This window comes from Babylonia areolata, chromosome 7, assembly GCF_041734735.1.
Source record: "Babylonia areolata isolate BAREFJ2019XMU chromosome 7, ASM4173473v1, whole genome shotgun sequence".
NCBI classification, from domain to species: domain Eukaryota; kingdom Metazoa; phylum Mollusca; class Gastropoda; order Neogastropoda; family Buccinidae; genus Babylonia; species Babylonia areolata.
The window spans coordinates 35,090,381-35,101,713 of record NC_134882.1 but is presented as its reverse complement, the minus strand read 5'-3'; the positions used below and the strand labels follow the sequence as shown (position 1 = coordinate 35,101,713).

General features: G+C 49.1%; 1 protein-coding gene across 1 annotated transcript in view; it reads right to left on the bottom strand.

The window, feature by feature from the left end:
* The window catches only part of LOC143284003 (cytochrome P450 3A9-like), a 29,892-nt gene extending 18,893 nt beyond the window's left edge, over positions 1 to 10,999 (bottom strand). The window contains exons 1-7 of the mRNA XM_076590521.1: positions 10,850 to 10,999; positions 7,934 to 8,012; positions 7,372 to 7,468; positions 4,903 to 4,955; positions 3,995 to 4,091; positions 707 to 826; positions 363 to 451 (exon numbers count right to left, since the gene is read on the bottom strand). Coding sequence (XP_076446636.1) covers positions 363 to 451; positions 707 to 826; positions 3,995 to 4,091; positions 4,903 to 4,955; positions 7,372 to 7,468; positions 7,934 to 8,010 — 533 coding nt within the window. The 5' untranslated portion in view covers positions 8,011 to 8,012; positions 10,850 to 10,999. The remainder of the gene's footprint in view (positions 1 to 362; positions 452 to 706; positions 827 to 3,994; positions 4,092 to 4,902; positions 4,956 to 7,371; positions 7,469 to 7,933; positions 8,013 to 10,849) is intronic.
* Between the last annotated feature and the right edge of the window lie 334 nt (positions 11,000 to 11,333).

Below are 11,333 nucleotides of genomic sequence, written 5' to 3'. Positions count from 1 at the left end.
GTGAGGTGAGTGTGTTACCTGTGAGGTGTGTGTCACCTGTGAGAAGTGTGTGTATTACCGGTGAGGCGCGAGTGTTACCGGTGAGGCGCGAGTGTTACCTGTGAGGTGCGAGGTGTGTGTTACCTGTGAGGTGTGTGTGTTACCTGTGGGGGTGTGTGTGTTACCTGTGAGGTGTGAGGTGTGTGTTACCTGTGAGGTGAGTGTGTTGCCTGTGAGGTGTGTGTGTTACCTGTGAGGTGTGTATTACCTGTGAGAGGTGTGTGTGCTACGAGTGAGGTGTGGGTTACGTGTTGTGTTCTACCTGTGAGGTGTCTGTGTATTACCTGTGAGGTGTCTGTGTGGTCAGGACAAATAACACTTACTCCTTGATGTCCACTTCCTGTCCATTCTTTGCCAGCTGGGCAACACGCTCGGACAGATGTCGGCAGCTGCGTTGGATGACTGGCATCATCTGCACAGACATGTCAGCATACATCCTGCATCTGGAGACCACATCATGTCACACATCTGTCCATCACATGTCACAGGTATTGATAGATAGATAGATGTGTGTGTGTGTGTGTGTGTGTGTGTGTGTGTGTGTGTGTGTGTGTGTGTATTAGTCAAGAAAATGCCAACGTTAAAGCCTACCACAGACACACACACAGACACAGACCAGCACTTAACCGTTCTACATGATATAAAGGAGTATCACAGGTGACCGTACCGATTTGAGTTTTCCAGAGCTGAACCCAACGCTGAGCGTCTTGCGGACATGTCTCCAGTGCTCGTCCTCCGTGAACTGCAGCATGTCACACAGCGGCCAACGGTTCGTGATGTTCGTCTTCTGTAACACCGTCACACACCATGTCTCTGTATAATACATCATTTCTCTCCATCACACACCATCCCTCTCCATCATACACCATGTCTCTGTATAATACATCACCCCTCTACATCACACACCATTCCTCTCTCTATCTCCATCACACACCATCCCTCTTCATCAGACACCATCCCTCTCCATCACACACCATCCCTCTCCATCACACACCATCCCTCTCCATCACACACCATCCCCCTCCATCACACACCATCCCCCTCCATCACACACCATCCCTCTCCATCACACACCATCCCTCCCTCTCCATCACACACCATCCCTCTCCATCATACACCATCCCTCTCTCTCCATCACACACCATCCCCATCCATCACACACCATCCCCATCCATCACACACCATCCCTCTCCATCACACACCATCCCTCTCCATCACACACCATCCCTCTCCATCACACACCATCCCCATCCATCACACACCATCCCTCTCCATCACACACCATCCCCATCCCTCACACACCATCCCCATCCATCACACACCATCGCTCTCCATCACACACCATCGCTCTTCATCACACACCATCCCCATCCATCACACACCATCCCCATCCATCACACACCGTCCCTCTCCATCACACACAATCCCCATCCATCACACACCATCCCCATCCATCACACACCATCCCTCTCCATCACACACTATCCCCATCCATCACACACCATCCCCATCCATCACACACCATCCCGAATTCATCACACACCATCCCCATCCATCACACACCATCGCTCTCCATCACACACCATCCCCAATCCATCACACACCATCGCTCTCCATCACACACCATCCCCATCCATCACACACCATCCCTCTCCATCACACACCATCGCTCTCCATCACACACCATCCCCATCCATCTCACACCGTCCCTCTCCATCACACACCATCGCTCTCCATCACACACTATCCCCATCCATCACACACCATCCCCATCCATCACACACCATCGCTCTCCATCACACACCATCGCTCTTCATCACACACCATCTCCATCCATCACACACCATCCCTCTCCATCACACACCATCCCCATCCATCACACACCATCCCCATCCATCACACACCATCCCTCTCCATCACACACCATCCCCATCCATCACACACCATCCCCATCCATCACACACCATCCCTCTCCATCACACACCATCCCTCTCCATCACACACCATCCCCAATCCATCACACACCATCGCTCTCCATCACACACCATCCCCATCCATCACACACCATCCCTCTCCATCACACACCATCGCTCTCAATCACACACCATCCCCATCCATCACACACCATCCCTCTCCATCACACACCATCCCCATCCATCACACACCATCCCTCTCCATCACACACCATCCCCATCCATCACACACCATCCCCATCCATCACACACCATCCCCAATCCATCACACACCATCCCCATCCATCACACACCATCGCTCTCCATCACACACTATCCCCATCCATCACACACCATCGCTCTCCGTCACACACCATCCCCATCCATCACACACCATCCCCATCCATCACACACCATCCCTCTCCATCACACACCATCCCAATCCATCACACACCATCCCCATCCATCACACACTATCGCTCTCCATCACACACTATCCCCATCCATCACACACCATCGCCCTCCATCACACACCATCCCCAATCCATCACACACCATCCCCATCCATCACACACCATCGCTCTCCATCACACACTATCCCCATCCATCACACACCATCCCCATCCATCACACACCATCCCTCTCCATCATACACCATCCCCATCCATCACACACTATCCCCATCCATCACACACCATCCCCATCCATCACACACCATCCCCATCCATCACACACTATCCCCATCCATCACACACCATCCCTCTCCATCACACACCATCCCCAATCCATCACACACCATCCCCATCCATCACACACCATCGCTCTCCATCACACACCATCCCCATCCATCACACACCATCCCCATCCATCACACACCATCCCTCTCCATCCCCCTCCATCACACACCATCCCCATCCATCACACACCATCCCCATCCATCACACACCATCCCTCTCCATCACACACCATCCCCATCCATCACACACCATCCCTCTCCATCACACACCATCCCCAATCCATCACACACCATCCCCATCCATCACACACCATCGCTCTCCATCACACACTATCCCCATCCATCACACACCATCGCTCTCCATCACACACCATCCCTCTCCATCACACACCATCCCTCTACATACACACCATCCCCATCCATCACACACCATCCCCATCCATCACACACCATCCCTCTCCATCACACACCATCCCAATCCATCACACACCATCCCCATCCATCACACACTATCGCTCTCCATCACACACTATCCCCATCCATCACACACCATCCCTCTCCATCACACACCATCCCCAATCCATCACACACCATCCCCATCCATCACACACCATCGCTCTCCATCACACACTATCCCCATCCATCACACACCATCCCCATCCATCACACACCATCCCCATCCATCACACACCATCCCTCTCCATCATACACCATCCCCATCCATCACACACTATCCCCATCCATCACACACCATCCCCATCCATCACACACCATCCCTCTCCATCACACATCATCCCCATCCATCACACACCATCCCTCTCCATCACACACCATCCCCCTCCATCACACACCATCCCTCTCCATCACACACCATCCCTCTCCATCACACACCATCCCCATCCATCACACACCATCCCTCTCTATCACACACCATCCCCATCCCTCTCTATCACACACCATCCCTCTCCATCACACACCATCCCTCTCCATCATACACCATCCCTCTACATACACACCATCCCTCCCCATCACACACCATCCCTCTCCATCATACACCATCCCTCTACATACACACCATCCCTCCCCATCACACACCATCCCCATCCATCACACACCATCCCTCTCCATCACACACCATCCCTCCCTCCCTCCGTCTCGCCCGTCCCTCAACAGTGTGACAACATCCAGCAGAACACCCAACACAGGTCACTGTGCCTCCTGCCGTGTAGGGCAGAGCAGTGACCGACACAGGCCTTGCTTCACTGACCGCTCTGTTGGGGAAGGCCTCAAACTGCTTCACCATCATCTCCCTCAGCATGTCAGGGTCGTGCACCACAATGGACGCCTGCTTGGCGCGGTAAATCCTGCACAGGTAGAGTTCCACAAGGGCTGGATGACAGATGACAGTGGACACAGCAGCAAATACGTCTGAGCTAAAAACAACTCTGTACGGAAACATTTGTGGGAACAGAATAAGTTTTATGCTTCTTGATGCTCTTTTGGCTTTTGCTCGCATTTTGATCATGCGTCGTGCTGAACAACTGAAGATTATTTAAACAAATTGTGGAAACATGTACAATGTATATAATTGCGTACACTACTGAAATGGGATCATGGATTGTTGAGTCATGGTTTACTGTTTTACGCACACACACACACACACACACACACACACGCACACGCACACACACACAGGCACGCACGCACGCACTCACGCACACACACACACACACAAGCATGCACACAAGCACACACGCACACAGACTAGACTGCTTGTTGTGGTTTCAATTAACTTAGACTCCTATAATACATACAATATCAATATTTATTGCTATTGAAATATTAAGTTCTTACAGATACCAATTTTTAAGCATTTAAGTTTTAACATTGCTCTTTTTTCAAATTTCAGTTTGCTTGCATGTTTGAGAAATACCTTTGAGGTTGATGCGATTGTAAAAAAAAAAAAAAAAAAAAAAAGGACTGGAACATTTTCAGTCTTCTTATTCAGCATCCACATTCTTTCTTCTTTCATGTTTGTTCACAATAAACAGACAGACAACTGCAGAAAGATGGGCATCACGTGCTGACAGGCAGACAGAGCAGTGTATACACAAGCTGACGGAGAGACAGACAGACAGTATACACACAGGCAGACAGAGAGGCAGGATGAATTACCCATAGACTGGACCAAACTCTTTTTCCCAGTCCTTGAAAGCAGCGCCAAACCCCTGAAAGCAGAGTACAGGCCTTCATGACACTGAAACCATTGCACACCCAAACAATTGGTCTGTATCGCGCGCGCGCACACACACACACACACACACACACACACACACACACACACACACACGTGCACGCGCAGCACACACTCTATCAGATAAGCACTTACGCTCGTGAACCACTCATGTGCACACAAACACACCCACTAAGCACAATTTCAGAAAGTCTCCTTTCCACCCTTCCAGAACTATACTCCTCCACAATGTATATTTGGAAGTATCAGCACACACATACATATATATATATACATATATCTCTATCATCTGACCCCCACCCCACACAGGGAGAGGGGAGAGGTACAAATCAGAGAAGACCGGGGTGGGGGTGGGTGGGAGGGTAGGTAGAAAATGAAGAAGAGGGGGTGGGGGGATAGAATGCAGAGAAGACAGGGGGAGAAACAGAAAGGAGAGAAGACGAGGTCGGTGGTGGACGGGGAAGGGGGAGGGAGGGAGGGGGGGGGGGTAGCGATGGGGGGATAGAAAGCAGGGAAGGGCGGGGCGGAAGGAGGTGCGGAGGGGGTGGGTGGGAGAAGGTTGGGGGCGTGGAGAAATACAAAGCAAAGACGAAGATGCGGATGGAAGAGAGTTGTGAGATAAGGGGGAGAGAGTGGCAAAGCCAGAGAGAGATACAGAGAGAGAGTATTATACACAGGTGTCCTTTCAGTATGTTTTCTTTGACTCCACTACTTCTTCTCTTACAGCCTCTTATATATATATATCTTCTGTTTTGCAAGGTTGTCTGTCAGTGTCAGAAAGTGTGAAGATTGATGGACGTGTAACTACAAATGTTGTCATGGTCATTATACTGTTTACGTCACTGTCAACGGTGGTAATGATGATGGTGGTGGTGGTGGTGTGTCGTTGTGTGTGATGATGATGGTGTTGTTACTGTGTGTGATGACGATGATGGTGTTGTTACTGTGTGTGATGACGATGATGGTGTTGTTACTGTGTGTGATGACGATGATGGTGTTGTTACTGTGTGTGATGATGATGATGGTGTTGTTACTGTGTGTGATGATGATGGTGTTGTTACTGTGTGTGATGATGATGGTGTTGTTACTGTGTGTGATGACGATGATGGTGTTGTTACTGTGTGTGATGATGATGGTGTTGTTACTGTGTGTGATGACGATGATGGTGTTGTTGTCACTGCTGTTGTTGTCAGTGGTGGTAATGATGATGATGATGGTGTTGATGTCAGTGGCGGTGATGATAATGGTGTTGATGTCAGTGGCGGTGATGATGATGGTGTTGATGTCAGTGGCGGTGATGATGATGATGGTGTTGATGTCAGTGGCGGTGATGATGATGATGGTGTTGATATCAGTGGCGGTGATGATGATAATGGTGTTGATGTCAGTGGCGGTGATGATGATAATGGTGTTGATGTCAGTGGCGGTGATTATGATGATGGTGTTGATGTCAGTGGCGGTGATGATGATGATGGTGTTGATGTCAGTTGCGGTGATGATGATGATGGTGTTGATATCAGTGGCGGTGATGATGATGATGGTGTTGATGTCAGTGGCGGTGATGATGATGATGGTGTTGATGTCAGTTGCGGTGATGATGATGATGGTGTTGATGTCAGTGGCGGTGATGATGATGATGGTGTTGATGTCAGTGGCGGTGATGATGATGATGGTGTTGATGTCAGTGGCGGTGATGATGATAATGGTGTTGATGTCAGTGGCGGTGATGATGATGATGGTGTTGATGTCAGTGGCGGTGATGATGATGATGGTGTTGATGTCAGTGGCGGTGATGATGATAATGGTGTTGATGTCAGTGGCGGTGATTATGATGATGATGTTGATGTCAGTTGCGGTGATGATGATGATGGTGTTGATATCAGTGGCGGTGATGATGATGATGGTGTTGATGTCAGTGGCGGTGATGATGATAATGGTGTTGATGTCAGTGGCGGTGATGATGATGATGGTGTTGATGTCAGTGGCGGTGATGATGATGATGGTGTTGATGTCAGTGGCGGTGATGATGATGATGGTGTTGATGTCAGTGGCGGTGATGATGATGATGGTGTTGATGTCAGTGGCGGTGATGATGATGATGATGGTGTTGATGTCAGTGGCGGTGATGATGATGATGGTGTTGATGTCAGTGGCGGTGATGATGATAATGGTGTTGATGTCAGTGGCGGTGATGATGATGATGATGGTGTTGATGTCAGTGGCGGTGATGGTGATGATGATGGTGTTGATGTCAGTGGCGGTGATGATGATAATGATGACGATGATGGTGTTGATGTCAGTGGCGGTGATGATGATGACGATGATGATGATGGTGTAGATGTCAGTGGCGGTGATAATGATGCACGCAGGAGGGGGGTCAGTGTGCCCACCTTGGTGGTGATGCAGTTCATGTTGCCCCCCAGGAGGGAGGGGCGAGGTCCCGGCAGACCCATCTTCTCTATGGTCTGGAACTGGCTCCTGGTCCTCCTACACACCAGGCGATACAGTGTCAGCCAGGTGAACACACACACACACACACACACACACACACACACACACACACACACACACAGAGAGAGAAAGCAGACCAACAGAAAGACTGACACACAGACAGGCCAACAGAACAGACAGACAGGTAACAGACAGAGAAATGAAAGAATTCAAACAGACCAACAGACAGCCAGGTAAACACACACAGACAGTAGACTGACACACACAGCAAAACACAGACTGACCAACATACAGACTGACAGACTGTAACAGACATAAAGGGCAACAGACAGACATGTGAACAGACCGACCGACCAACAGGCCAAATACAGACAGAAAAACCGACCGACCAACAGACAGACATGTGAACAGAGTGACAGACTAAATGACAACAGACAGACGTGCTAACAAACAAACAGGCCAGAAGAACAGACAGACAGACAGACAGACTACCAAACAGACCTGAACCAGCAGAGGAGAAGACCAACGAGTCCCAGACACAGACCGCCTGTGACCGCCACACCCATTCCTACCTCCATCCCTGCAAACAATGTTTGTGTCCTACACACCTCACAGAAACATCCTGTGTCCTACACACCTCACATGAACATCCTGTGTCCTACAGACCACACATAAACATCCTGTGTCCTACAGACCTCACAGAAACATCCTGTGTCCTACACACCTCACAGAAACATCCTGTGTCCTACACACCTCACATAAACATCCTGTGTCCTACACACCTCACATAAACATCCTGTGTCCTACACACCTCACAGAAACATCCTGTGTCCTTCACACCTCACAGAAACATCCTGTGTCCTACACACCTCGCAGAAACACCCTGTGTCCTACACACCTCACATGAACATTATGTGTCCTTCTGTGTCCTACACACCTCACAGAAACATCCTGTGTCCTACACACCTCACATGAACATCCTGTGTCCTACAGACCACACATAAACATCCTGTGTCCTACAGACCACACATAAACATCCTGTGTCCTACAGACCTCACAGAAACATCCTGTGTTCTACACACCTCACATAAACATCCTATGTCTTACACACCTCACAGAAACATCCTGTGTCCTACACACCTCACAGAAACATCCTGTGTCCTTCACACCTCACAGAAACATCCTGTGTCCTACACACCTCGCAGAAACACCCTGTGTCCTACACACCTCACATGAACATTATGTGTCCTTCTGTGTCCTACACACCTCACAGAAACATCCTGTGTCCTACACACCTCACAGAAACATCCTGTGTCCTTCACACCTCACAGAAACATCCTGTGTCCTACACACCTCACATGAACATTATGTGTCCTTCTGTGTCCTACACACCTCACAGAAACATCCTGTGTCCTACACACCTCACAGAAACATCCTGTGTCCTTCACACCTCACAGAAACATCCTATGTCTTACACACCTCACAGAAACATCCTGTGTCCTACACACCTCACAGAAACATCCTGTGTCCTACACACCTCACATGAACATCCTGTGTCCTTCTGTGTCCTACACACCTCACATGAACATCCTCTGTCCTTCTGTGTCCTACACACCTCACATGAACATCCTGTGTCCTTCTGTGTCCTACACACCTCACAGAAACACCCTGTGTCCTACACACCTCACAGAAACATCCTATATCCTACACACCTCACATGAACATCATGTGTCCCTCTGTGTCCTACACACCTCACAGAAACATCCTGTGTCCTACAGACCACACATAAACATCCTGTGTCCTACACACCTCACTTGAACATCATGTGTCCCTCTGCGTCCTACACACCTCACAGAAACATCCTCTGTTCTACACACCTCACACAAACATCCTGTGTCCTACACACCTCACAGAAACATCCCGTGTCCTACAGATCTCACAAGAACATCCTATGTCTTACACACCTCACATGAACATCCTATGTCTTACACACCTCACATGAACATCCTATGTCTTACACACCTCACAGAAACATCCTGTGTCCTACACACCTCCACATGAACATCCTGTGTCCTACATACCTCAAATGAACATCCTGTGTCCTACAGACCTCACATGAACATCATGTGTCCTACACACCTCACATGAACATCCTGTGTATTTCTGTGTCCTACAGACCTCACATAAACATCATGTGTCCTACACACCTCACATGAACATCATGTGTCCTACACACTTCACATGAACATAATGTGTCCTACACACCTCACATAAACATCCTGTGTCCTGCAGACCTCACCAACACATCCTGTGTCCTGCAGACCTCACATAAACATCCTGTGTCCTGCAGACCTCACCAACACATCCTGTGTCCTGCAGACCTCACATAAACATCCTGTGTCCTGCAGACCTCCCCAACACATCCTGTGTCCTGCAGACCTCACATAAACATCCTGTGTCCTGCAGACCTCACATAAACATCCTGTGTCCTACAGACCTCACATAAACACCCTGTGTCCTGCAGACCTCACCAACACATCCTGTGTCCTACAGACCCACATAAACATCCAATGTATTTCTGTGTCCTACACACCTCACATGAACATCATGTGTCCTACAGACCTCACACAAACACCCTGTGTCCTACAGACCTCACACAAACATCCAATGTATTTCTGTGTCCTACAGACCTCTCACAAACACCCTGTGTCCTACAGACCTCACACAAACATCCTATGCCCTACAGACCTCACATAAACACCCTGTGTCCTACAGACCTCACACAAACATCCCGTGTCCTATAGACCTCACATAAACACCCTGTGTCCTACAGACCTCACACAAACACCCTGTGTCCTACAGACCTCACACAAACATCCTATGCCCTACAGACCTCACACAAACATCCTATGTCCTACAGACCTCACACAAACATCCTATGTCCTACAGACCTCACACAAACATCCTATGTCCTACAGACCTCACATAAACACTCTGTGTCCTGCAGACCTCACCAACACATCCTGTGTACTACAGACCTCACATAAACATCTAAAGTATTTTTGTGTCCTAGAGACCTCACATAAACATGCTATGTCCTACAGACCTCACATAAACACCCTGTGTCCTACAGACCTCACATAAACATCCTATGTCCTACAGACCTCACATAAACACCCACTGTATTTCTGTGTTCTACAGACCTCACATAAACATCCTTTGTCCTAAAGACCTCACCAACGCATCCTGTGTCCTAAAGACCTCACATAAACATACAATATATTTCTGTGTCCTGCAGACCTCACATAAACTTCCTATGTCCTACAGACCTCACATAAACACCCTGTGTCCTACAGACTTCACACAAAACCCCCGTGTGCTCTGTGCCCTGGAGACCAGGCACAGACAGAAACTCACTTAAGTCCTGGCAGGCTGTTGTTCCAAGTCCGTGAGGTGGTCAGTGGAGGAGCGAGAGGCCCAGCACGCAATTCCCAATCTCACAGTGCAGTGAGTGCAGTGCTGATGACACACTGTCTCACGATGTCAGTCTGCAGCCGTGATTACCGGTTTTTATACCCCTGTGGGTCAGGACAGGTGCTGGGAATCAACTTTTTTTTTAAGCAAGGAAAGACTGGGGGCAGACAGAAGGATGCACAGACGGGGAAAAACAGACTCATGCGGTAACAGAGATTACTCAAGAGGTGGAAGGGTACCTGACTGTTTACAGATGATGTGTGCTCTCACTCATACAGCTATCGCCAGTCTTTCTCTCCGGTTATTTTATTTTAGTTGCATGTTTTGTTACACCCCATCCTATACAGGTTCTGTTTTGCAAGACGCTACACTTGCCTGTGTTATCAGGGCTGTCTGAAGTGTGTATCAGTGACCCTGATGACCTGAC